This window comes from Passer montanus, unplaced genomic scaffold, assembly GCF_014805655.1.
Source record: "Passer montanus isolate IOZ18808 unplaced genomic scaffold, ASM1480565v1 scaffold43, whole genome shotgun sequence".
Classification (NCBI taxonomy): Eukaryota; Metazoa; Chordata; class Aves; order Passeriformes; family Passeridae; genus Passer; species Passer montanus.
The window spans coordinates 6026574-6054297 of record NW_024369151.1 but is presented as its reverse complement, the minus strand read 5'-3'; the positions used below and the strand labels follow the sequence as shown (position 1 = coordinate 6054297).

Sequence of the window (27724 nt, the reverse complement as noted above, 5' to 3'; positions counted from 1 at the left end):
TCAGATGTCCCCCAGCTCCTGGGAGCTCACTGACCATGGGTTGAGACCTTCTGCTCCAGTGGAAGATGAACTGAAGTTGGGACAGTTCAGGCAGGAAATAAGTGACATATTTCCAGCAGTCAACAGTGATGAGTCACTGCAGGAATCTGCCCTGGGATCTGTAAGTTCATCACTTCCAAGGGTCTCTTGACTCAGGGTTGGATGATTTCCAAAGGGATGCTCTGCACTGGCCACGTGCAGAGGACATGAGGATGCTGCTTGGGTGATATTCTTTATGCGGGAGGTTGGACAATTTGCCTTAATGATCTACAAGCCACTTACTGGATGAATAACAAATTGGTTACAAAGCAGCAGCAGAGCAGTTTGGCAGGGCTGGTCAAGAGTGTGGGACCATGGTGGGCCTGGGGTGATGTCCAGTATGGGGAATTGCTCCTGCTGGGTGCTGCAGGGATGGTGTGGGATGAGCCTTGTTCCCCTCTAGGGACAGCTGGAATGCTTTGTTTTGGGGTCCTTCCTTCCCCAGCCTTGATCCACGTGTCCCAGCAGCCACTGGTGATGGGAGGGAAAAAGGCTGGGAGGGAGCTGATCCTGGGCTCCCATGGAGCTGAGCCTCTCTGGGTGCATGGGACGGTGTTGTGGTCCCCTGGCTCTGTGGGGGGATTGAGGATGGCCTGGGGGGAGGAGGAGGTGACAGAGCCATCCTGTAAGTGACACCGTGTGAGCTGGCCTGACAGGAGGCTGCTCAAGTCAGCAGGTGAAGGGAAGTGAAAGAAACAGGGGAAACCCAGGTGTCCCTTCTCCTCCCAGCTCTCCTGGAAGTCGGCAGGGCAGCAATTTCTGCACAGGCAGCTGGATCCCTGCCACATTGCACCAACACACACCCACCATTAACTGTGTCACCTCTCTGAATGCACCATAGCATTGATCCCCACAGTATCTCAGTGCAATGGCTTTAGGCTTCATTTGTGCAGTGAGGACACTTTCTGCCTCGCTCTCTGACCCTTTCCTAGCAATTCCTGCCACTTGACTTGCTGCCTTTCAGTCTGAGCGTGTGCTGGGCAGTTTCCCCTGGGCACATCTTGACACCTCTCCACACTGCATCAAATCTGCTGCTGGATAGCTCAGCACTGTGAGCTTCTGGAGCCCTGTTTAACTTGGCTGCCTCAACTATTTGGTATCACCTTTGCCTGACCACTGACTCCTCTTGTTTTGGGTGCTCAGTGCCTGCTCTGCACCTGTGGGCCTTCTCTCCCTGGAAAGTGCTCTACAATCTGATGGTTTATTTCTACCCTTTGGGTTCTTTCAGCTCGATTTCTGTGCAGAATCTGACCCTCCTTGCTGCCTCTTAATTCAATTTCTGCCCAGGCTGCTTGTCCAGGGCAGGTGGGGAAACCACAGTGGCTGGTGATGGAAGACTCAGTCCCTATCACATGCACTGACACGTCTCTACTCAGTAAAATATTTATTCCTCCATTATTTCACAAGAGTTGTTTTTACAAAAACCTTACAAAAATTTCCAAAACACAGACATGCAGAAGAAAAAAAAATCCACCATGGATCTTGTTACAAGTAATTGAAATGTACAAATAGAAAGGGCGAGAGAGAGCTTAGATTACAATAATCCCTCAGTCCTGCTACCCCTCCATGGGTGCAATTTGTATCTCTTCTTGGTGAGTTCAGCATTGACTGACAAGCTGTGATAAGCTGCCAAAAGCACAGCAAAGGAGGGGCCCTAAGATTGGGAGCAAATGTTTTCAAATATATATATACATATAGATATTTAGTGAAGAAATATTTATTCCCTGCTTTTTTTAGGTTTACAGAAACAGCATCTGCAAACTATTAAATGGGTTTATTTTCATTAATGTTCTCAAAGAGGCAGCGACATTTATATCCCTGTGGTTTCATCTTGTATAACTGAAAAAAGAGCCCTGTGCTTTCCATGGGAATAGGACCCCCCCGGCCCCCTCCTCCTGCCCCAATGGTGTTTCTCAGGGTGCATGGCTTGATCCACAGTGGATCCCTCTTCCCCCTGGCCTGGCAGGTCTCTGTGCAGTGTGGGGAGCTGGCATCACAAATGGGAGGGAAACCAGCCCTGGATACCAGATGGGGGGCAGAGGGTGGGTGTTTGGGGTGACACTGCTCCCTGGGGGAGGTGGGCAGTGCCACTCAGCTGTGCCCTCTCCCTGCCTGCCAGGTTTGAGGGGCAGAACGTGGCTGTCCCCAGCTGGGGGCTGCACTGTAGAGAGAGAAGGCTGGAGGCAGGATGGAGGGGCTGGTTCACCCCAGGCAGAGGAGGTGGTTCTCCCATCAGGACCCCAGCTCTGGGTGCTGGGTGAGTCCCCTCCTGCTGGCATTGCCCGGGGTGCAGCTGCTGGCCCTGGTGTCACAGCCACTGGGTCCCACATGCAGCTGCAGTGAGAGCCCCAGTGGGAATGGGAGAGGATGCCCCTGGGAGCTCTGAGGACTCAGGTGGGCACTTTGTAGCTGTGGCACTTTCAGCCTTGGTGTCACCAACCAGAGGATGTTTACCGGGAGGAGGCACCTCAGCAATTGCTTTCTTTGTCCTCAGACCTATTGCTGCAGCCCCCAAACCAACCCCTTCCAGGGAAGCAGGACTGTGTCTTCTCTGTCCAGGCCACCCCTGTGAGCTGGTGGTGTCCCCATGCTTGGCTGGTGGCTCTTTCCAGTGGGTGAGGAAAGGGTGATCTGGTTTCCAGCGGGCTTTGTCCACAGGGACACCACACCTCAGCACTCTGGCAGTGGAACTGGCAGGGGAAGGTGGAGGCTGCTTCTCTCCACAGCCCAGTCCCACGGATCAGGGCCAGGCTGCCCACCCCGTGTCCATCCCCTGCACCTCCCACCTTGGAACCTCATTATGCTGCGCAGCAGGGTGGGATGAGGGGGAAACCATTTCCTTTCTGCAAAACCAAAAAAGCCTCCCCCCATGGAGCTGCCGGCCCCAGACCCCCGCGCACATCTGCGGAGCCGCCGCCGGGGAGGCTGTGCCTCCGGAAGGCGAAGCCTTCGTTGGCACGGAGCGCTGGGAGCCGCCTACTCAGCTGAAACCCAACAGCTTTTTCCAATTTTCTCATTCCCTGGGCCTGCTCAATGACCTGGGGCTCTGCAGAATCGCTGGCAAATCCACCGAGGCAGGGCAGCGGTGCCTGCCTGGGGGTTGGCGATGCATCCCCAGCTCAAGGGAGAGCTCGCAGGCTCCAGGAGGGTCTGTTGAGGTGCTGCAGCTCTGCTTGCCCCTCTGGGAAGGGACAAAGCCCGATGCCATCAGCATAGGCAGCTCCTAAATGCAGGAAGCACAGTGCAGAGGGCTGGCCAAGACCGGCCATGGCATGGGTGAGCCATCGGCTTCCCAAAGTCCCAAACTTTGGGAAGTCCCAAACCCCACAGTGTGGCTGGGGTTGCACAAAGAAACAAACACATGGATCAGCTTTGGCACACACAGTTGAGCGCCACAAGTCACAGCCTGGTGGAAAGGGGGGCCCGTGATCCTCCCACACTGTCCCTGCGGGAGGAGAAGACCCAATAACTCTTTGGCTCTCTGGGCAAGATACCCAAATTGGTCAAATCCAATAGTCCAAGATCCTTCCATGTTTGGAAGCAAATTCTTGTTCCCTTGGCAAGTCTGTTTGTCCTCAAAGAGCGTGTGGGGGGTATGTGTGTATATATAGCTGTTATTATAAGGGTGTGCGGAAAAGCAAGTTTCTCACCAAGTTCGCTCCATATGTGGCTATAATTATGTGCCACTTCGGCCTGGGACTGACTCTACCTTCAGAAGGGAAGGGAAGAGGAGAGAAGATGCTGAGACGTTGGATGAGTGGCGCGTGTGTTGGGCAGGCGGCGGATTTGTCCTGGAGCTCCACGCTGCGTCCCGGAGGAGGCCATGGGATGGGGTTTGCCCTGCTCAGTTCACCGTCGGCACCTGGTTCTGATGGAGGCTGAACTCTTTGGCTTTGAGGCGCAGGCTGGCGATGCTGTTGGCCATGTTCACCCCTTGGGTGGGCGCTGCGGTCCCGCCGGAGCTGTAGGAAGGCACAGTGCTGGGGGAGGGAGCAGGCAGCAGTGAGGCAATGGCCCACGGAGAAGACCCCATGCCCCTTGTGGTCCTGCTGGCTTCCCAGGCCAGGCTGGCTGTTCCCTGTTGGAGATCTCTCACAAGAACAGCCAAGACTTCAGCATTTTTATGGGCTTGGATGGATGTGGGAACCCCTCAAACTATGCACCAGGAGGCCGTGCTTTGTGCTTTTGGATGTGATGGCTGAACATGAGCAGCTGGGAACCAGAAGGGACCCATGCCACCTCCTGTGCCGAGATGTGGGAAGGGTCAGCACGAGGCCAAGCAAATCCCTTGCGAGGACCAGGGTGCCTGCTCCAGCCCCGAAATGCAAGGAGACAGGGAAGCCTGCTCAGCGTTGGGCAGCGGATGCTCAGACAGAGTTGAAATGGTTCCCAAAGCCAAGTCAGACGAGCTCCTTTTGGCCTCATAAAACTCCCCAAATCCCCAGCAGTGGCACAGGGCTGCATTCCTGCAGCACTGGAGCGGTCTCTAGGCAGCCCTGCCCCGTGGCCACCTCCTCCCCAGCTCCTCCAGAGCCTCCACCTACCTGTACGGGGAGGTGCTGGTCCACGAGAGATACTCAGGGGTCAGTGCAGTGGGTCGTGGTGCCATGGGCTGCTCAATGGCTGCTTCTTGGCTGTAGGATTTGAGCAGTGATGCCGATCTGTTGGCCAGCATCGCCCTCTCGTTGCGGCGGAACTTGGCCCTCCGGTTCTGGAACCACACCTGTGACGGGGGAAAGGTGGGAGGAAAGGTGGAAAGGGAGTCAGCAGGGACCCAGTGCACACAGGGACGTCCCAGGCATCCGTCCTGTGGGTCACGGTGATGTGCAGGGTGAGACAAGGGAGGGGACAGTCCCTGCTGCTGCCTGGGCGAGGCAGAGGTGCTGTTTTGTCCCACACAAACCTGTGCTCACCTGGACTCTGGCCTCGCTGAGGTTGACCCTTCTGGCCAGCTCCTCCCGCACAAAGGCGTCGGGGTAGTGCGTCCTCTCGAAGACCCTCTCCAGAGCCTGCAGCTGGCTGCTGTTGAACGTGGTGCGGTTCCTCCTCTGCTTCTTCTTCCTCTTGGCTGCCCCGCAGCTGGGGCTCAGGCTCTCTCCTGTGGGGAAGGAAGAAGCCACATGAGAGCCAGACCCGTGTGAGACCCCACGACCCAGCCAAGCCCAAGCCCCCCCGGGGGTCTGCATGTCCTGCTCTGTGCCAGCCATGTCCCTCCAGGCACCTGGGGCTCTGTGGGGGTACGTGCAGCCCTGTGATGCCCATGAGAATCAAAACCTGTTTTGGGACCTGCTGGAGCTTAGGGTTAACCCCAAAATTCACCAAGGCCTGTGGCGGTTTCACATCTGGCTAAAACCATGCTGAGCTGATTTTGAATACCTGTCTCAGTATTCTGGGGCTGCACTTGATCCAAACCCTCACTGAGACTTGAAGTCAGGCTTTCAGGAATGGTGATGAAAATTCAGCACCAAAACACCCCCAAGATGTGAGTCTCAGCTCCCACCTCCAGCACCCGCCGAGGCCCCAGCTGTGGCATGTCCCCAAGGTGACACAGGACTGCAGCCAAGCATCTGCTCCTCCAGCCCTGCTCCTCAGAGCTCGGAACGAGCGGCACCGCGTCTCGCAGGGCCCAGCCTCCGCAGTGTTTATTTCTGGCTTTGCTGGCTCATGGAAACATGAAGCTGAGGGTGTAGTCTGGTTTCTCAGTATTGATCTTGGGCTGTCAGCCAGGCTGAGATTAATCTCCTCTTTGTCACTAATATCATAAGGTTTGGGCAATTTTGTGAAGCCTTTTTCCGAGACACCCAGTCAGTCAGCTGCCTGCAAAGGCTTCATGGGGAGCACGACTCGCTGTTCTTCTCCCTTGTGGAGGTACTGGTTAATGGTTCTTTCTCTTAATAAAGCATCTGGATCCAATCTGTACCTACTGGTGGGAAAGCATTCTGGAATTATTTGAAATGTTAATAATTTTATGACATTCTGATTCATGGCAGGGGTATGTTGGGGCTTTCTGCTCTATAGCATTGCAGAGGCCAGGGTGGCAGAACTCACCACTCCCTGAGTATTCTCACAAATTAAATACTTGCTAATAATATTAATTGTGATACTTATTTAATAAGTCTAGCATTTTCAGATAATGCTTGAGCAACAAACAAAATCTACTGGAAGGGGTATTAACTCTGCTGTTTCAAGACACCATCAAGCTGTTGAGCAAGAGGAAATTTCCAAGATCTTTAAGGCCAGAAAAACCTTCTTACACCTTAACTCTGAATAACTCAAGCCATGAAACATCCAACAATAAGTTTTTCATCAAGTCCCTAGGACTCCTGTGTGCCCAACTACACCATTCTCCCAAGGCCTCTCTGCAGCCACTGGCATTTCTCTGGGTCTTTAATTGTGCTGTAGGTGCAACTTGGCCTTGGTTGGCCATCAGCAATCTTTGATTTTGTATTTTGGACATGGCCTTCTTGGTTGGGTGAAGACACAATGGACAGTGCCTGAAATACGTGTGGGTTTGAGACCCTTTCCCCAGCCAGGAAACCATGGGCTGCCCTTTGCCACCAATCGTGTCTAAAGGCTCACAAATAAAATTCTCAGAATTCCCTCCAGCACTTCCTCCTGCAGCTTCAAATGTTCTGCCAGTCTCTGTTTCCAGTTGCCCCTTTTAGTGAAACTCCTTTTTTGGTCCTGTTTTCCTTCAGCGAGCTAACGAGCTGCTGGATTAAAATACATGAAGTCCAGCCATGGCTGTCCCTGAGTTTTCTGGGAGCTTGGGACTGAAATGGGAACCACCAGGCTGGGAAAGAGCTGCAGGATGTGAGAGGGTGAGAGGTTTCCTTGTGCGTTTATGACCATGCCACGGGGCTTCTGGGGAAGTGGTAGATCAGGCTTTGGTTCAAAAGGTCTAGTCACAAGGGCACCCACTGCCCCTCACCAAACTGGCAATGATTTCAACAGAACCCTGGGAAATGTATAAATAAAATTTATAAACCCCTTTGGCTTCATCCTCAGTTTAAACCTGGCTATAGGACTTTTCCATAGTCACGATCTCCCTTGCCCACTCTAATTTGGCTGAAAGAAAGGAGGAGGAGGAAAGTTTTTTAAGATTAACTCTCAATCCAGTTCTGTAGGGTCTGGCCACATTTCTGGCTGGTCTTTATATCCTCAAACCCACAGAAGGAAGAGCCAAAGAGCCACAGGAGACAAGTGCTGCTGAGTGCTTCCCACAGGGGGCTGGCAGTCACGCTGGGGTCCAGGTTTAAGACTGGACTTGGATCAGGATGTGTCCAAGCACCAGCAATTCCTGGGATTTTGGAGGCCTGCAAACCCTGGGCCATGCCAGCTCTGGGGCATTTTGTTCAGCCCCTGTTTCTGCTTTTAGAGGAGGGACCTTGCACACCTTTTCCAGGGCATGTCTCTGTGGCAGGGAGGCAGCTCCACACATGCAGTGCCTGCCTGGGGATGAGCCCTGGTAATGCACCAGCACCTTTTCCTCATTAGCTCAGGCACTGCAGGCTTGTGGGACCAGCCAGATGCCACCCTAATTGCTGGTGGTGAGTGTCTGACAGGTTGCAGTGCACAGTTAGGCTGGCTGGATCTCCTCCATCAGAGATGCTTAAATAACCCCAAATCAGCTTCCCAAAAATGAGCATGGCTAAATCCTCTGTGGCATCAGAGAAGGAATGGGAAGGGGGATGAGTTGGGTCCCCTGAAGACTCCCTGTCCTCTCACTGCCATCAGTGGGACTTGGATTTAACCAGACCTGCTGACACCTTGATGGAGGAATTGGAAACCAGTTCCCCAGCCCGATGGGCTCCCAGGAATAAGAGTTTGTAATTGCACAGAGTTAAAACCAGCTTCCCACCATCACTGTTCTGTCCAAAGCAGTGCTTGGGGAGGCTATGGAGAAAGCCAAACCTTCCCTTTCCAGGTATAATTTGGGGGTTCATTTGGGCTGAAGGGACCAGTTTGGTTGGCCAGCCCTGAGGTCAGAGGGGCTCCTGAGCCTTCCCCCCAGCCACCTTCCCTGTATTTATCTTCCACTGATTACAATTTCCGCTGAAAGGAAAAGAACTGCAGGGAAAGGGGGAAAAGAGGGGGGATAACGTTACTGAGTAACGAAAGATGACATGCGGGGGAGGATGGGGAGAGGGAGGCTCAGGGGCTCTGCACAGAGCAGGATGGGCCCAGTGTGCATCACAAAAAAGCCTTAAATTGCCCCAGACTGTTAGGAAAGACAGGAGACTTTTCACCCGTGCTGTGGGTGAGTTTTGGGGTGCTGGATGTGGCCTGGACAACCTCCAGCCTCCTCTCTGGGCTGTGCTGCTCAGAAGCTGCAGAGAGCCTGGGGACAGCTCCGTGCCCTACAGATGCCATGGGGAGCTGGGAGTCACCCCAAAACCCTTCTCCCTGTGGGAGCACCAGTGCTGGCAAGCCTGGGCTGTGCCACAGGGAGAACTTGGGAGCAAAGGCAGCACCACCCCCGGGTCAGAGCTCTGCTGGCTCAGCTGGGCACCGACCAAGCCCCCTCCTCCACTGCTGCCTTTTCCCTCTGTGCTGCCATCAGTTCTCCACAGGAAGGACTCAGGGTCTCAGCCTTGCTGCTGGGTTTGCCCTTACACTGGCAGGATCATCTCCCAGCCTGCCACAGCTGCTGCTGAGCACTCTAAAGAGGCAATTTTCACTGGATTTCCACCAAGGCTTTGGGTTTGACTTACAGCTCCATTCTGCACAGTAAATGGCCTGAGCTGATCCAGACCCAGCAGCACCCACAACCCCAGCAGCTCACCAGTCTGACCCCAGAAACCAGGCAGGGATCCTCCCCTGGGATGCCTTTCAGGGATGGGCTGTACTGCCAGCCACGCTCAGTCTCCCCTCTGGACACCCAGTTTGGGGATTTATTTGCAAAATACTCATCCAGAGCGTGGTGTTTGCCCAGCACCACCCTGCCACCCCAGGTGCTCACTTCAGCCAGGGCCAGCCTGTCTCTTCCCAGGGGATGCTGCAAACCCACTCCCCATCAGTCCCACCCCATCCTGGGACAAGTTCACTGACTCCAACTCTGCCACTTGGCTTTAGGGTGCAAATACCCCATTTTTCAGGCCAGAAGGCAGCAAGTTCAACCCTCTCATGCAAAAAGTCCAGGCTACATCTCCTCCAACGTGTTTCATTTTCCACTGCACCGCAGCCCCCACGGCCCTGAAACGTTTTCTGTCATTAAATTATTTCACACGTTCCATTTATTTGCTTGCAGTTTGCCAAAGACCCTTTAAGCTTTAAATTTTTCACACCCCCCCCAACCAAAATGATCAAATCTGCTGTACCATTTACTTCCCTAATACGCCTGGAATGGCATTTTTTTCCTCCTTTTTTCTTCTCGGGTATAATTTAAGGGTTGAAATAGCCTGGAGGGAATTAGCTGTAAATTCTTCCTAAGACAAATAAATTCAGCCCTCTAAGTTTCTACGTTTTTCAAACTGTTGAGAGACATTTTGGGTTTGTTTTACTTGAAATAATGATCGTGGCATATCTGACCCTCAGGCTGTGGCCGGCTCTAGCCAAATAAATAGCTTTTATTAATTAAGGTTTATCCTTAACAAATAAAACCCCAATTTGATCTCGGCCGGCTGAATTAGCAAAAATAAACAACGGGTTCTCTGGGCACTTGATGTGGATTTAACAAATTAACGCTGGGCCTTCATCAGGGAAGCCGCAGGGTGGTGGAGGTCTTTTACAGCCAAGAAATCCTTTGGAAAAACAATGTCTTTCGTTTCTCCCATGGTCTCTCTCGGTAAACATGTGCACTCCCTTCATCCCTTCTGCACTCGGGGGAGCGGGGAGGGCTGGGGCGGTGACGTCTGCCAGAGCTGCATGTGCAATTGTTTAACTGCTCCTCTAAATCATGCCACGGCCAGCGAGTGGGGCAAAGCTCTGGGCTTTGGGAGCTGCCCCTGCACGGTGTGTGCCCGCTCCAGCTCCCTTCTGCTCCACCACCTTCAGCTGAGGCACCCCAAGCCAAGGTGTGACTTGGGGGGCCAAGTGTAGGGGACCCCCCTTTCCAGCAGCCACTTCCACACTGCCCTGCCTTGGGGTGTAGTTGGGAACAGCCTGGGAACCTGGTGGGGTTTTTCCAGGGCTTTTCAGGGAGGGGGGACAGCAGGAGGGATGATCCAGAGGCCAAAGGGAAGCTGGGCACTTGTGCCTGCTCATGGGCACAGGAAGGACAGGGTTTGTGGCAGAAGGGATGGTGGGAGATGCCTACACCACAATTAATCTCCCCAAATCACCTTGGAAAGCCTGGGGGGCAGCCAGGAACCTGCCCCTGCACAGCTGAGTCACCCAGGTACCCTGCCTTTCCTGCACCCACCCACCAGCCCAGCCTGGGTGCACAGGAGCACCACAGCACCAGCCTGGGGGCAAAACCACATCGGTGAAACCCCATTTTCTGCACAGTTCCACCCCATTTTCTGCATAGTTTCACCCCATTTTCTGCATAGTTCCACCCCAATACCCAGGGGAGAAGCTTTTGGGGCCACCAAGCCCTGCCCTCAGGATGCCAGCCCCAGCTTCACTTGGCATGATGCTGCGAGGTCCAAAGCCATCCTGGGAACAGCCATGGATGTGGGGACGGGGTGTCCCTGGGGAACAAGGGCTGCCAGCCCCTCCCCAGGCTCCCACTGCTGGGACAAGGCTCCCACCTCCTCATCCTGACCCCTGCCCTCCCTGTCCCCCTCCAGCCCAGCCCAGCCTCGCCAAGACCCCGGGAATGCTGAAGGCTCTGGGGGGAGCCTGGAGCTGGGGGGGTCCAAATGTGCTGAGTCCGAAGGAAACTTTCCCGGCTCAAGTGGCCCACATGAAAAATTTAAGAGAGGGGCAAGTCCCAGCTACTGGAGAAACATTACAGCAAAATGTTTCCGAGGATGTTTCACCTCATTAATTGTGAAAAAACTGAAACGCTGACACGTTTTTACAGGCTGCCAGTTTTGCTGGGGGAAAAGTGTCTCTGTTAAAAAGGAGCAGCAAAAGCCTGGACCAAGAAAGAGGCCAAGGCTGTCCCGGGGGGGCCTTAGCCTGTGCTCACTGACAGGCAGCAGCAGCCTGTTTTATGGTTATAGAGCTGCCTCTGCACCAGCCAGAAACCACCCAGCACCACAGCTTGCTACCCCCAGCCACACAGACACACCATTTTTGGGAAGATCCTGCCCAGCAGTGCTGCACCCCCAGAGCCCAGGAGGTTTTCCCCTTGCACCCCTGAATGGTGGGTGGTGTCTGAGCACCCATCACAGCACGTCCAGCTAAAGCCAGAACACACCAGGAAGGTGCTGAAGATCCCTGCATCCCCGTGGGGATGTGCCCAGCCCGTGCTGGTAACCCAGAGGTGGCACTGAAGCCTTTTTTCAGCTCATTATTAGTGCAGCAAATGCACTGGGAACACGATGCTTAGATGGTTACTGGGAAAAGAAAGATTATGAAAAGGAAGATCCCCATGTCATGAGAAACTGCTTCCCTTAGGGATGGCTCCAGCCCAGAATGAGCCACCAAATTCACTGCTGAGAGCAGGGAGTGGATTCAGAGCTGGCTCTCCATGGCCCTGCTGAAAGGGCAGCCGTGCTGCAAAACCCAGGTGCACAAGAGGGAGAAGATCAGGAAGTCACAGTGAGGAAGGAGGAAGATGATGAAAAGAATGAAGAAGGGAAGCAGATGCTGGAGACGCCAGGTGAGGAACCAGCCAGCCAAGTCTGATGCTGTGATTTACAGAGGGTGCCCTGGAAGCTGAAAGCTGCTGAAACCCACAGGGCTGCAGGCAAAGCCCTGTGCTCAGGAGCCCCTGAACATTCCCAGCACTTCCCACCATGCCAGAGGCTGCTGCCCCAGCCAGGGGCTCCTGCACAGCCCAGCACAGCGCTCACCCAGCTGAGGCCAGGCCCCAGGAATGGTGTTCTGGCACAGCCAGCCCCTGCGTCAGCGGAAGCTTTTAATGAATTAATTGCAGCCACATTCCCTGAAGGAGGAGGCAGGGTAGGTGGGATGCTGTCAAGCCTCGGAAAGGGGCTGGGGAACATCTTTGGCCACAAAGCTCTGGTGGAGTAAAGGAGCAGCACAAGAAAAAATTCCTGTTCTCTCTCCCAGGGATCTGGGACAGACGGTGCCACCACCCACCTTTACCTGGGCTGGGCACTGCCTGGGACAGGCCTCTGGGGAAGGTGACAGGGACACATTCTGCTGCCAGGCTCCCTGGATGCACCGCAGCCTCCTGGCCCCATGCCCAGTGCAGAACACAGAGCCTGGCAGTGCCAGCACCCCCGAGTGCTCCAGACACAGCCCCGAGAGCCACGGGACTGGCCCAGCCTCTGGCTGTGCTTCCCCACCCGCCTGGCTCCTGCACCCTGGGAGCCGGAGCCAGGGCCACTGTGGGGCCACTGTGGGGCCATTGTGGGGCCACTGTGGGGCCATTGTGGGGCTCAGACTGCCTGGCAGTGCCCCGGAGGTGGCACCAGCCCAGGGCAGCCAGCCCGGACCCGAGCGCATCCCTTGGGCTCGGTGCTCTGCAAGAGAAATGTTCCCTCCCAGGGCTGTGCCGGCGTGGGGTGACCCCAGCCTGGCTCGGGGCTTTCAGGAGCTGCCAGGAGCGTCCCGTGGGTTCACAGGAGCCCGACACAATGGGCTGTCCCGGCTCCAGAGCCACCGCTGCCTCCATTGTGTCAGCGCTCCTCCTCTGCGGAGGAGCGGAGCTGGGGCAAAGCTGGGCTGCTGCCCCACAGAGAGTGCCCAAACTGCCCCTCAAGGAATGGCACGGCGAGGAGGAAAGGCTCCTGGGAAGCCCAGTGTCTGCAGGGATTGGCTGGGTACGGTGGCTTTGAGAGGCCAGGGTCTGGCATCTTCCCTGCTCACGGCAGGGGAACGTGCAGCTCAAAGGGGTTTGCACCCTCTGGGGTCCCTCTTTTCTTGGCTGGGGCTGGGGTCACACAGAGCCTCCAAAAACTCATCACAGTGGTGCCAGTCTGCATGTCCCCTGCAAATGCTGAGAGGGAGAGGGGGAGGCAGGACAGATGGGATGGGTGCTCCTGGCTTCACCCAGGGATGCTCTGAGAGGCTGTGTCAGACCAAAGGGCTCCTCAGGCGGATCATTGTGGCTGCAGGGCTGGGGGTGGCAGGAGCCAAAGCCCTCCCAGCACAGCCAAGTGCCTCAGGAAGAGGCAGCGTGGTGGGTTTGACTGATCCAAGCCAAGTTCCGAGCAGCCCCGACCAACGGGGGAGCAGGAATTTTCATTTTGTTCTCCTGTGGATCTGCCAACCCCCACGGTGGAGGCCCAGGGACCAACAAAAGGCTCTGGCTCTCCCCCAGCCAGCACCAGCCAGGAGCCTTCCCGGCAAGGAGACATTCCCTGCAGAGCCTGCTTTCATCTCCCAGCCAGGAGACCCTGCTGGGCTGGGATGGCAGCAGTGCCTGGGCTCTCCTGCCCCTCACAGCCCTGCAGCACCCTGGGGTGCTCCTGGGGACGCTGCCCCTTGGGGGTGCAGCCTCCCCACTCGGCCAGCTCCTTAAACAGCCCAGTGAATGTGTGAATCTCCTCAGGGAAACAGCCAGCACAGACCACATTTGTGGCCAAAATGCTGGGATTTGGGTCAGCCCCAGGCACCACAGCGAGGGGTCTGGGCAGAGGGGCAGCCACCCTGCTGCCCTGCAGGGCACACGCTGCCTCCCTTCCCATCCTGCAGCCCTTCCAGGCACCCTCTGGTGCATCCACGATGCAGCCACAGAGGTGCCAACGTGTGATATAACAGGTTACCTGGCTCCCCAACAGGGCACAGATGTGTAATTAATTAACACTAATCAGACTTGTGCAAGCACTGGCTCAGGAGTGGCACTCGCTTGTCTTGCAGAGCAGCACCAAAATCCTGGATTTAACTGCAAAGTGAGTTTTCCTGGGGGCTGGGCAGGGGATGGGGAGTGCCTCAGGCCATCACGGTGTTGAGAGATCGCTGGGACTTTTGCTCAGTGTTTGAAAAATAAAACTAAATCAGCCGGGGCTGCATAGCAGGAACGTTGTGTGGAGGGCTGGCTCCCGGCCAGGGACCCCTGGCATGGCAATCCCAGCCTTCCTCTCCTCCCCAGCCCCCCCAAAAAAGTGGTTTTGTGAAATTTAATAGGCAAAAGCCCAAGCAAGCCAGCCCCAGTGGCATCTGGCACTGAAACCCAACACCAGCCCCACGAGGCTCAAGCAGAGACCCCATTGCTTCAGGGTCACTGCCAAGGGGGGAAGGAGGCAGGCAGGGACAGGGGGAATGATGACAATTCCCACCACGTCCCCTCCTGCTGCCCACTGCCACAAACCCCCTTTTCTTTTTTTGAGGCCAAAAGGGTGTTTTTCACACCAGGCCAGCAAATCCCTGAGCACCCATGGGATCAGTGAGCGCCAGCACCTGCTGAGAGCCCCCTGCACAGCTGGACACCAGCACATCTGGCTGGGGCGTGGGGTGGTGTGAGCCCCCCCGGGAGCCCAGCCCAGCCCTGGGAGCCCACCCCAGCCCTGGGAGCCCACCCCAGCCCTGGGAGCCCAGCCCAGCCCCTCTCCAGGGTCCCTGCACGCCCCTGCACGCTCAGACGTCCCGGGAGCCCCTGCCAGCAGCATCGCTGTCCTCCAGTCTGCTTCTCATTTGAGGTCGGTGGCCTCTCGCCAAATTTATTGTAAAACATTCATTTTAATAAGTGGCTCGTATCTTTTTTATTTATTTATTTATTTATTTAACCCCAGCCTGGTTAACTGTTTCCAGGTTACAGCAGAACCTTGCACGGTGGGGATGGCGGGGGCAGTGGGGACAGTGGGGACACTGGGGACAGGATCACAGGTCACTGGGGGCAGGTGTCAGCCATGGGGAGGACAGGATGGAGACAGGAACATCAGGTCCTGCTCCTACAAAGCTCAGCAGAGCTGAGACCTCACCCTCATCCCTCCAAGCCTTCATCCCCTGCAGTCCCCAGGGAGACCAAGCACCCTCCTGCCACTCTGGGCACCCTGACACTCTCACAGAATTAAAAATTACTGCCCAAGGGGTAGCTGGGTCATGTCAAACTTGCAGAGCGCTTCCAGAAGTGGACGTTGCCTGGTAGTTTAGTCTCAACATTTGTTTTAAGTTTTATAAACCTCTAATACTAATAGAAATGCTTGAGTGTCTTTTAATTTAAACGAAAACAGTTTTTTTTAAATTTAAGAATTCCCCTGAGGTATTTACAACCCCCAAATTACAGCCATGTGGCCAGCCCAGATGAGAAAGTGAAACTGGTGAGGCAGGAGCGTGGCAGCTGCCCCAGCCCAGCCCTGCAGTGGCCGTCCCCATGTCACCTGTGTCCCCTGCACAGACTCTGCCTCACCCCTCTGTGGGTACATGGCATCCATGGGTTCCCCTGCCACAGCTGGTCCCAGCAGGATGGCAGCTGTCTGTCTTTCCTGCCTTCCTTCTGTCCTTTTTGTCTTCTCTCTGGAGCACAGTGGGTCAGGGGACAGGAGCTGCCCGTGACCCATCCTGTGCCCTCCTCAGCTGCTGCAGGACCAGTCCCTTTGCACCCCAGTGCTGTGCCTGGGGTCCCCCGAGCACTCCCCTGCACCCTCGCTGCTGCTGCCACCCCCAAGCCACCCCTGGCAGTGTCCTGTGCACCCTGGGGTGCAGCACAACCCCAGCTTGGCAGCACCCTGCAGGACCTGGGGCACAGCGTGACTCCCCTGGATGGCTCAGTGCCACATGCCACCCCTGCAATGGTCTGAGCAGCTTGGGGTGCCAAGGAGCCCCAGCACACACAGCTGGCAGTGCCCTACACACTTTGGGGTGCTCTGGAGCCCCAGTACAAACCTGGCAGTGCCCTGTGCATTTTGGGGTGCTGTGGAACCCCAGCACACACAGCTGGCAGTGCCCTGTACATTTTGGGGTGCTGTGGAGCCCCAGCACACAAACCTGGCAGTGCCCTGCACATTTTGGGGTGCTGTGTAACCCCAGTACACACAGCTGGCAGTGCCCTGAACATTTTGGGGTGCCAAGGAACCCCAGCACACACACCTGGCAGTGCCCTGTATATTTTAGGGTGCTGTGTAACCCCAGCACACACACCTGGCAGTGCCCTGTACATTTTGGGGTGCTGTGTAACCCCAGTACACACAGCTGGCACTGCCCTGAACATTTTGGGGTGCTGTGTAACCCTGGCACACACACCTGGCAGTGCCCTGCACACTTTGGGGTGCTGTGGAACCCCAGCACACACACCTGGCAGTGCCCTGTATATTTTAGGGTGCTGTGTAACCCCAGCACACACACCTGGCAGTGCCCTGCACACTTTGGGGTGCAGCACAACCCCCACCCCAGCCATGCCCTGGCACAATGCCGACCGCTGCCCACCTCGGGGACACACCTGGCAGTGCCCTGCACACTTTGGGGTGCAGCACAACCCCCACCCCAGCCATGCCCTGGCACAAGGCCGACCCCTGCACACCTCGGGATGCAAAGCAGCCCCTCCAAACCCACAGCACAACGCCGTGCCCAGCCCCGGGCTCAGCCCAGCTCCCCCCGGGGCCGTGCCCAGCCCGGGCTGGCTCCGTGGGGAGGGGGCGCTGCCCCGGCCGGGCTGGGGGGCTCGGGGCCGTGCCCCCTGCCCACGGCCCGCTGCCATGCGCTCCCCCGGCTCCCCCGGCTCCCCGGCCATGTGCACTGCAGTCTCCTCGCGTGTGAAGCCGGCAGCCTCTCGGATTCAGTGGCTGGAAAGGATGGCGCCTCTCCACATCTGGTTCAATGCGCGAGCCTGGCGCCTGGCTTAGCCACAGTCTCCATTCAGAGACACACAGACTTTAATAGACTCATACAATTCTTCCTGATCTATCACTGCAGCCGCAGCTGAAAAGCTGCTTTATTATGAGCACTCAAAGGGGGATGAGGAGGGAAGGGGAGGGGGCCGGCGGCTGGCGCTGCCGCTCTCCGGAGGCTCCCAGAGGCATCCCCCGGGACCTGAATGTCCCCCCAGCCCTGCCCGGCCTCCCGGGGGCTGTTTGCCCCCCAAACCCGCAGGAAAGAGCGGCACCGCAGCCTCATTATCTCTCCTGCTCAATTAACACCCTCCCAGCTGCCGTTTGCAGCCGCACCGTGCGCGGAGCAGGGGACGAGGGGACAACGGGGACGAGGGGACAACGGGGACGAGGGGCAAAGGGGACCCCGATATCCCCAGGATGGTTCCATTCCCCCACAAACTGGAGCAACCCCCCAATTCCTGCAACACCAGCATCCCATTCAGCCCGAATTCCCCGAGCGCGGACCGGGAGCTGCCGGCACCGCGCCCCCCGTGCCAGCCGTGCCCAGCCCGTGCCAGCCGGTGCCGTGCCGGGGCTCTCCCGGGACAGCACCGGGCAGGGAGGCTCTGCCGGGGATGCTGAGCACGGACAGCGCGTTTCGTCAGCCGTGGGAAGGCTGGAAAACATCGCCCGCGGTCATGTGTCCCTCGGGCAAAGGCAAACATCGGGAATGCCTCAAGGGCGAGGGGAGGAATTTTTTTTTGTGTTAATTCTCGGAAATTTAGGGTTGTGCAGTGAAAAACAAGTAGTTTGGTAGTTTTGGGGCAGTCCTGCTCAGCAGGCATCGGAAAACCGCCTGGAAACCTCAAATCAGGCCTTTCTCCCCAAAACTTTGCTGTTCCCATCCTCCCTGACCCTTCTGGGCATCACCAGGACCAGGCAGGGGGTGGCTGCCTCTGCCCCACCACACTTCCACTCTGTTCCCAGTTGTTTCCAGCAAGGAAAAACCTGATCAGCATGAACCCCAGTCTAAACCCTCACTCAGCCCAGCCTAACCCACTGCCCCAGCATTCTAAAGGATGTTCTGACCCAGTTCCCTGGCTCAGGAATTCCATCCTGGAATGACAACTCCCTCCAGCTCCTGCTCGTGCTGCAGGGAGGGATGAGATGCCAGTGTGGGGACACCAAGCCTCTGCCAATCCCAAAGCACCCCTGTCCCATCCTGCCTCCAACTCATCCCTTCAGCTCAGAGATTTCACAGCTCTGGGGAGAGAATTCCCCCCTGGCTGGAGGAAATCAGGGAGATCAGCCCCACTCCCTGGGAGAGAGGAGGGTTTCTAACACACAGCCTCAAAGCCCCAAATCATTTCATCAGCCTCCCAGCTACAGACACACGCCCAGGCTCTCTTAAAATGCTGATTCGTTGAAATTCACCCATCTTGGCTGCACAGAGTCGAAATTTCATATTTTTCCTGTGAATCAGCCCCATTCCCCGAAATAACAGCCCAAAAGAGAGGGGAAATAGTCTTGCACTGAGCTGTTCCTGGTTGAGAGAGACAGAACAGCCCAGGGGGGGACAGGCAAGGTGTCCCTGCACCCAGCACCCTCCTGGGCTGGGCACGGCTGTGCCAGGGCGTGTCTGAGCTGCTGCTGGGGACTAAAGCACATCAGGGGTGCTGCCAGGGCTCCCAGGGAAGTGGGGCAAAGCCTTGTGTCCCCACAACACGCAGGACCCCTCTGGTGTCCCCTCTGGACACTGTCACGCCGTGATTCTCCCTGCTGGGAACTGTTTCAGAAGGAGCATCCCCCACTTCTGCAATGCCTGCCAAAACCCAGCTCACTGGGGGTGCTGAGCAGAGAAAAATCCCCCACAGCAATGAGAAGGGGAGAAAAGCGATTTTCCTGGCCCAGCCAAGGCTGCTCCAGCTCTGGCTCCCCCGGCCAGAGGGTTCCCCTCTCCCCGGGTCCTGAGTTTGGGTTTTTTTCCCTCTACCCTCTGGCAGCAGCTCCCAGCACAGAAGTGAGCACGTGTGGGGACCCCGCAGGGCCCTGCAGAACGTGCTGGTATGTGCTTCCCCGTGCCCTGGGGAGGGCTCAGCGTGGGCACGGCAACTTCCTGGGGCCCCTCTCCAGCCCACAGCCCCCGAGCTGGGGCAGGGGGAGCCTGGAGCCCTGGTGGGGGTGTTCAGCTCATCTCGGGGCACATTTTCCCCAAATCAGAGCCCTGGTGTCAGTAAGAGCCTGACAGCAGCCCAGGGCACAGGGAAGAGCAGGATGGTGACCCAGTGTCACCACGGGAGGAGCAGGAGGGTGGCTGGATGTCACCAGGGGAGGAGTGGGATGGTGAGTGTGTGTCACCCTTCAGGGCTGGGGGGCACAGGGAAGCACAAAGAGGGGGCACCAGGGTGAACCCCAGGCCAGGAGCTCCACGAGACCTGGGGGCTCTTCCAGCTGTGACCCAGCCCTGCCTGTGCCTGGCAGTGGTTTGTGCTGCTCTGGCTGGTTCTGCAGGGTGCTGACCCCATTCAGCCCTTCACCCTGCTTGTGCCATGGCAAAGCAGCACTCCCACCCCACAGCGGTTTCTGGGCAGATGACACCTGAGGAATCAACTTCCTCTTGTCCAGGGCAGGGGACCATGTGCAGGACAGTGGTCCTGTGGCAGAGACACAGGACAAGAACCACAGTGAGGGTGTCCCACTGTGAAGGGGAAGCCTGGCTGCAGAACATGCTGCAGCTGGGGCTGTCCCCTGTCCATCAGCCTGGGGTGTACAGCATGGACCCCTCCCCACAGCCCCCTTATCCTGACTGGGACATGCTGGGCTCCCTGTCAGTGCCTGGAAACCTCTGGGTGAGCTGGGACCTGTCAGGCCCTCCATCCATCATCCATCCATCCTCCATCATCCATCCATCCATCATCCAGCCATCCATCATCCATCCATCCTCCATCATCCATCCATCCATCATCCAGCCATCCATCATCCATCCATCCTCCATCATCCATCCATCCATCATCCAGCCATCCATCATCCATCCATCCTCCATCATCCATCCATCCATCATCCAGCCATCCATCATCCATCCATCCTCCATCATCCATCCATCCATCATCCAGCCATCCATCATCCATCCATCCTCCATCATCCATCCATCCATCATCCAGCCATCCATCATCCATCCATCCTCCATCATCCATCCATCCATCATCCAGCCATCCATCATCCATCCATCCTCCATCATCCATCCATCCATCATCCAGCCATCCATCATCCATCCATCCTCCATCATCCATCCATCCATCATCCAGCCATCCATCATCCATCCATCCTCCATCATCCATCCATCCATCATCCAGCCATCCATCATCCATCCATCCTCCATCATCCATCCATCCATCATCCAGCCATCCATCATCCATCCATCCTCCATCATCCATCCATCCATCATCCAGCCATCCATCATCCATCCATCCTCCATCATCCATCCATCCATCATCCAGCCATCCATCATCCATCCATCCTCCATCATCCATCCATCCATCATCCAGCCATCCATCATCCATCCATCCTCCATCATCCATCCATCCATCATCCAGCCATCCATCATCCATCCATCCTCCATCATCCATCCATCCATCATCCAGCCATCCATCATCCATCCATCCTCCATCATCCATCCATCCATCATCCAGCCATCCATCATCCATCCATCCTCCATCATCCATCCATCCATCATCCAGCCATCCATCATCCATCCATCCTCCATCATCCATCCATCCATCATCCAGCCATCCATCATCCATCCATCCTCCATCATCCATCCATCCATCATCCAGCCATCCATCATCCATCCATCCTCCATCATCCATCCATCCATCATCCAGCCATCCATCATCCATCCATCCTCCATCATCCATCCATCCATCATCCAGCCATCCATCATCCATCCATCCTCCATCATCCATCCATCCATCATCCAGCCATCCATCATCCATCCATCCTCCATCATCCATCCATCCATCATCCAGCCATCCATCATCCATCCATCCTCCATCATCCATCCATCCATCATCCAGCCATCCATCATCCATCCATCCTCCATCATCCATCCATCCATCATCCAGCCATCCATCATCCATCCATCCTCCATCATCCATCCATCCATCATCCAGCCATCCATCATCCATCCATCCTCCATCATCCATCCATCCATCATCCAGCCATCCATCATCCATCCATCCTCCATCATCCATCCATCCATCATCCAGCCATCCATCATCCATCCATCCTCCATCCATCCATCCATCCACCTCTCCATCTCTCCATCCATTCTCACAGTAAGCAAAAACAAATGTGGAGGGCTGGGAGGTGGCCAGGGTGGGCAGCTCCCACAGGGATTAATTGGTGTTTACTGACTAATTGCTGCTGAAGGCTGCCCTGGGGACCTTCCAGCACAGACACTGGACCAGCACTGTCCCCTCCCCTGGGGCCATGCTGCTTCAGCAGCCCCAAGGGCCCTTGGGGAAAAAACCCCTGTCCTGAGGTGTGCAGCCCTCAGAGCCCTCCAGGCAGGGCCATCCATCCACCTCGCCCTGGGGACAGGCAGGCCCTGGGGACAGGGTGATGTGTCACTGCGAGCAAGGACAGCTCCTGTCCCAGTGTCACCCACCCGGCTGGGCTGGCCTTACAAGGATTCACCTCCCACTCTGTTTCAGCTGTCACCATTCCCAGCTCTGCCAACAGGGACTGTCCCCAGCAAGGGCCCTGCAGATCTGCTGGTCTGGGAGGGCAGGAACCCCAGCTGGGGCTGTTTTGGGGAGCCCTGGGGGATGATGGGTGCTGTAAATCCTGCAGCCAGCCCTGCTGCCCCTCTCCAGTGTATCCCATCCCACGTGCCATGGCAAGCACGGTGGTGCCACCCTGAGCAGCAGGGACCTCTCCTTGGAGAGCTGAGCCGCATCCATCAGACAATTCCCACAGGGAATCAGCCAGGAGTTAATGATGCTGGGTTGAACTGTGGCTGAGCCATCTCTGTGCACTGATGTCTCCAAAGGCACCTCCCCAAAGGCATGTCCCCAAAGGCACATCCTGCCCGTGGTGTTACAGAGCTGCCTCCTGCCAGCACAGCCACAGAGGCCAAGGTGTCCCCGAGCTGTGCCCATGGCTGATGGGGACCAGTGGTGTTTGGGAAGGCAGAACAGCACAGCCAAACCTTGTCCTGTGAGCCAGGGCCACCACAGGCCCTGGACTGGGACACCACAGGGACATCAGCTGGGATGGCTCTGCTCAAGGAAGCCCTGGGAGGAGTTTGGAGCTACCTGGGGCAATCAGCCACCACTTTAACTCCAGGACCAAGTCCCCTTTCCCCTCTGATACCAGGTCCCTGTCCCTCCCTGCCTCTCCTCTCCCTTTTCAGCTGCTCTGGTTTACATAATTGAAGCAAATTTGTTGTAACAACATCTTAATGCCCTCTGCCCCTTTGGGTGCTGCTTCTCCTCATCACTGCTCTGCTCAGCATCCTCACAGCCCCAGAACAGGTCAGAGGGTCCCAGGGGATGAGGAAGGGGCTCCAGGCACTGTTCTGAAAACGGGATGTCCAGGGGCCACCACACCTCCCCATCCCACTGCCAGCTCCCAGTGCCTGTAGCCAAATAAATGATCAATGCATGCCTGCCCCATGCCAAAAAATCCCCCTGGAGGGGCCACAGCTCAGCTGTGACAAAAGTGACTCTTTCTGAGTTTTCAGCCCCAAAGCGGTGCCGGAGCCAGTGCACAACTCCCTCTCCCATCCCCAGGCGGCACCAAAAGTAAGTTCATTGTTTGAAAAGCCATCAGTCAAGGCTTGCTGGCTAAAATTACCCTCCTGCTTTATCATCTTGAGAACATTAAGGGCTGTTGTTAACAGATGTTTCGCGTTACACATTATTTGTTAGTCTAATGAAAGGAGGTGAACAAGCTTTCAAGACCTCAGAAGTTGTGCCGAAGGTTTTCCATGGGAGGCTGTTGCACCACTCCAGGGGAGAATGAAGATGAAGATGAGGGTGTGAATGAGCTCTCACCACCCTGTTGACTTTTCCTCGCTCTTGCCTGGCTTGTGGGATTTCTGATTTTTGGGTGTCACGGGAGCAATGTGTTACACAGATATTTGTATTCACTGTCCTAGGAGGATGGGTGCACTCAGGGCCAGTTTGGGGCTGTGACCAAGGCAGGGCTGAGCAGCCCCCTGGCTGGAGAGGGAGCTGGGCATGGCTTTGGTCCTCAAAAGCCTCCCAAGTGCAGGAAGGGATGAGCCAGCCCTGCAAGGGCTCCTGGAGGGGAGCTGTGCCAAGGACACGGGGCTGCCTCCAGCCACCCTCCCCAGCAGGCAGGGCTGTGGCTGGGTGAGGTCAGAAGGGGCTGAATCCCCTTCTGCAGAGAACAAATCCCTGCACTGAGCTTCTCTGGCTGTGCCACCCTCGGGAATGGAAACCTCTCCCTGCAGCTTCCCTGGGGAAGGGGAAGGGGTTTTGTTGGGGTTGGAGCCTGCTGGGACAGACTCGGGCTGCCTAAAGGTCCTTGTGCCAGCTCTGCCACCGCAGCCCCGGGGAGCCCTGCCTGCTGCAGGGGTCCCACAGCTTCACTGCAGGTTCAGGGCTGCTCTTCCTCCAACCCAGCAGCACAAAGCTCCTGGCTGGAGCTCAGAGCCACATCCTGCAGAGATGCAGGGGCTCCGTGGCCTCTTGTGTCCATCACAAACCCACTGCCACCAGCTGCAGGGCTCCAAAGCTGCCTCTGGCAGAAAATCCCCACGGTGGTGAAGAGGAAGATGGGAGAAAATGCTGAGAGGCTGTTTTATTTCAGGATGCCAATAAAAGATAAGGTTACCAGTAAAAGTTCCTTTGCTGTCATCGCAGATGTGGAGCAAAAGGCTGATGCTCACAAAGGCAGGACATTTGCCTGGTGTTTCAAGTCTCCCCATCTCAATTTAGGAGATTGCATCCCAGTTAAGGCAGTGGCAGCAGGTGAGGCTCTCAGAGGTCCAGCTTTGCGTGCACACAGGTTCTTGTCTCTGTTTCCTTGTTCTCTTCTTGCCCACTGCTCTCAACTCCCAGGTAGTTTTCAACCTCAGAAATGCTTCAGCTGCTGGTCAGCCTGTCAGAGCACTCCAGATGCTGTTGGTGTCTCCATCCATGCAAGCTTGCCGGGACAGGTGCTAATGGGACAGATCTCACATGGGCCAGCACTGCTGGGATCTGCAGACCAAACCCCAGGGCCCCTGCCTGGGAGGAATGGGCTTTTAGGGCGAAGAACAGGCTTGTGGTGATCGTGCAGCCTTGCTCTGTTTTTGGCACCACGCTGGGTCTGTGCTGAGTTCTCTGGGTGCATTAGGAGCCCAGCAGGGCTGTTGTTTCTCTGCTGTTTTGCAAACAGCCCTGTGAGACTCCTGCGGGCTGGGTTTCCCAAAGCTGTGCTGATCCCACAAGGAATACTGTCCCCCTACAGACCCACAGGCAGGAGAAACGCTCCCCACAGCCCCACAGCCACTGCCGAAAGCACAAACAGAACCCAAGGAAAAGGGAGGGAGGGTGGAAAACAGCACTGAAAATGCCAGATACCACCCCAAAAAGCAGCACCCAGCCCTCAGCAGTGCGGGCAGAGGCAGGCTGGGGGCTCAGTGGGGCTGTGCACGAAGGGAGGAGGTTGTGCAGGGAATGAGCTGCGGGTTGGAGAAAGATGCTTCAGACCTGCACAGGTCTGGAGCCACGGGAGGGGACAGGGAGAGCACTGGGGGGACTGAAGGGACCGAGCCCCTTCAGCAGCACAGATTCCCGGGCGGGCTGTGCACCTCGGCAGGGCTGTCAGCACCCCGGGGCTGTAGAAAACAAACCTGGGGCAGCACAGCCCAGCCCAGCCGGGACACAGCCCTGGGGCACGGCAGCCCTCGGGAGGGCACCCGGCATGGCAGGGCTCTGCCTCCTCTGTCAGCTCAGTGTCCCGAGGGGACACCGGGCTCCGGGGGGCTCCGGGGGCCGTCGGCACTGTGGCTTTGCCACAGGAACGGGGCGGGGACACCGGGCTCCGGGGGGCTCCGGGGGCCGTCGGCAGCCCCGGCACTGTGGCTTTGCCACGGGAACGGGGAGATCCCTCCAGGACCGGAGCGGGGATGCGCGGCACCGGCGGAGGGAGAGATGGAGCGGGATTGTCCCGTTCAAAACGCGCCTCGGGCCCGCACCGAGCGCCGTGGAGCCGCGTCCCGGCTCGGTCCCGCTCTCCTCTCGCAGCCCCGGCTCTGTCCCCGCTGTGTCCCGGTCCCCACGGCCCCGCCGGGCCGCCCCCGCTCCCCGCGCCCGGAAACCGAGACCGGGAGCCCCGGGGGACATGGGGACCCCGCAGGCCGCGCAGCCCGGCACGGACCGACTTCCCGCGAGCATCCCGGACCCGACACCTCCGGTGGCGGCGAGGAGGCGGCCGGTGCGGGGTCCCTGTGCCCCCCTGCCCGGGTGGGGGTCCCTGTGCCCCCTGTCCCGGGTCCCTTCCTCACGGTGCGGGGTCCCTCTGCCCCAGCCGTCGGGGGGTCGGCACCTCTCAGCTCGCCTCCCCCCGCTCCCCCAGTTCTCCCCACCACGGGGGCACACCGACCCCCTTTGTCCGGGGTGCCCGGCCCGCGGCAGGGCAGGGGGACACGGCGGGGACACCCCGTCCCCAAGGCCGCCCCGTGCCCGGAGCCCCTCCCGGCCCGGCGGGACTCACCGTCCTGGGGCGCTGCCTCGCTGCCGCTGCTGCCTCCCGACGGCTCCGGGATGGCCTTGCCGCCACCGGCGGGCGGGGGACCGGCCGCGGGGGTCCCGTTCATACCGGCCGCCACCTCCTCCAGGTCGAGGAGGTGGCTGACGCTGAAGTTTTTCCGGCTTTGAGCGTTTTCGGGCGGCTCCGGGCCGCGCACGGCGCCGGGGGCGAACGGCTTGTCCATGGCAAAGGCTGGCGCCGAGTCCATGGCTCCCACCCCCAGCCCGCAGCCCAGCCCGAGGTGCCGGGCCGCTCCCCGGCCCCCTTCCCCACCCACCCCCACCCCCCAAAAAAAGGAAAAAAAAAAAGGGGAGAAAAAATTAAAAAAATTATTATTTTTTTTTTTTAAATAAGGGGAAAAAAAAATCACGGCTGCCCTGAGTCCGGCTCCCTCCCCAGCCCCTGTTCCGCCTTGTGCTGACGTCTGGGGAAAAAACCACGCTCCCAGCCCAAACTTTCTTCCCCTGCTCTTTGCTCTGGAGCTGTTCAAACAAACGCCCCTGCTCCGAGCCTCGCCCCCCCGGCCCTGCGACCTGCCCCCCTGCCAGGCACCGCGGAAAGGGGGGCACAGAGGGGGGCACAGAGGGGGGCAGAGCCGCTTCCCCCCCTCCTTCTCTCCCCCCTTATCCCATCCGCATCCCCCCCCAGCCCTGCTTTAAGTGCTTCTATCAACAAGTGTAAGTGGCTGCGCTCCGCGGGGAGGGATGGGGCGGGCTGGGGGGAGAGGTGACCCGCAGGTTAGCGGGGGACACGGCCCCCCTCCACCTCCACCCGCCCCCCTCCTCCGGTCCCCATCAACCCCGCAGCAAGGTCGCCTCTCCTGGGAAAAGCCTGGCTCTCTCGCCTTAATGAGATAATTACGTCCTGCACCACTGTTAAAAACTCATAGGCTGCTTCCCTTGGGGTTAGAAAGAAACCTCCCTAATGAAAACCAGCCACCGGGAAAAAAGCGTTTTTCCTCTTTAAAATTCTCTATATTTATCTATATATATGTATTCATGCACACAGATATGCAGGGAGGAGGCAGAGCCGGGCTGGCTGCCGGTGTCCGGCCAGCGCTGGGCTCGGCGCGACGAGCCCAAACCGAAGAGCTCAAACCATTTTTCCTTCCCCTCGATTCCAGCTCTCCCCGCTGCGGGGACACTCGGGCAGGGCTGCGCTGGGACCCACACGGGCGGCTCCGAGCTGGGAACATCCCCGCTCCGGCCCGGCCCAGGGAGGCAAAGCCCGGCTGAGTTATTTGAACTTTTGCAGCAAGCTTTCCTCGCGCTCCCTTCCCCGGCAGCCGAGGGGTTTTGAAGGCGGCCAGCGCTGCCAAATCTGATCTTCCTGACGGGGAAGCGGCTTCCCAGAGCTCTGCAGTTCGGAGGGGGGCAGCTGAAGGCAGATTTTGGCTCTCTCCGGCTCTGCGGGGGGCTCCTCCAGCGTGCACACAGCCAGCCCAGCCTCCCTTCCCCCTCCTTTTTTTGGGGAGGGTCTGTCCTCGGGGCGCTTTGGGAGCCAGCTCCGGTATCTGGTGGTGTCCCCTCGGGGTGTAAATCTCGGGCTGCTGTCACACTGCCTCTGCTCCTGCTTCCCCGCGGGGTCTCCCAAAGATGGGAGTTTTGGCTCTGCCCAGCACCCAACTGGACATGTCCCCATCCCCCCGTGCCCACCACACTTATGCACTCCATGTGTTTTATTTTATTTTATTTTATTTTATTTTATTTTATTTTATTTTATTTTATTTTAATTTTATTTTTATACAAATTAATTGCCAGCAGCCCTCCTGGCTGCTCCGTGCTCCCAGGGAGGGGATGGCAGCATCCCCCCCTGTGGCCACCGGGCTCTGGGGGAGCCAGCACAGCCTCATGCCACCCTTCCCTCTCTCCATCCTGCTTTTCCTCATTTCATTTCATTTTTAAAATATTTTATTTTATTTTATTTTATTTTATTTTATTTTATTTTATTTTATTTTATTTTATTTTATTTTATTTTTATACAAATAAATTGCCAGCAGCCCTCCTGGCTGCTCCGTGCTCCCAGGGAGGGGATGGCAGCATCCCCCCCTGTGGCCACCAGGCTCTGGGGGAGCCAGCACAGCCTCATGCCACCCTTCCCTCTCTCCATCCTGC

The 27724-nt window shown here is 57.3% G+C and overlaps 1 protein-coding gene across 1 annotated transcript; it reads right to left on the bottom strand.

Moving 5' to 3' along the window:
- Window positions 1-1447: 1447 nt before the first annotated feature.
- PRRX2 (paired related homeobox 2) lies at window positions 1448-25863 on the bottom strand. The gene is made up of 4 exons (XM_039720326.1): window positions 25575-25863; window positions 4992-5176; window positions 4623-4801; window positions 1448-4058 (listed from the first exon to the last, which is right to left on the bottom strand). The coding sequence occupies exons 1-4, from the start codon at window positions 25816-25818 to the stop codon at window positions 3923-3925; spliced, it is 744 nt and encodes a 247-aa protein (XP_039576260.1). The 5' UTR covers window positions 25819-25863; the 3' UTR covers window positions 1448-3922.
- Between the last annotated feature and the right edge of the window lie 1861 nt (window positions 25864-27724).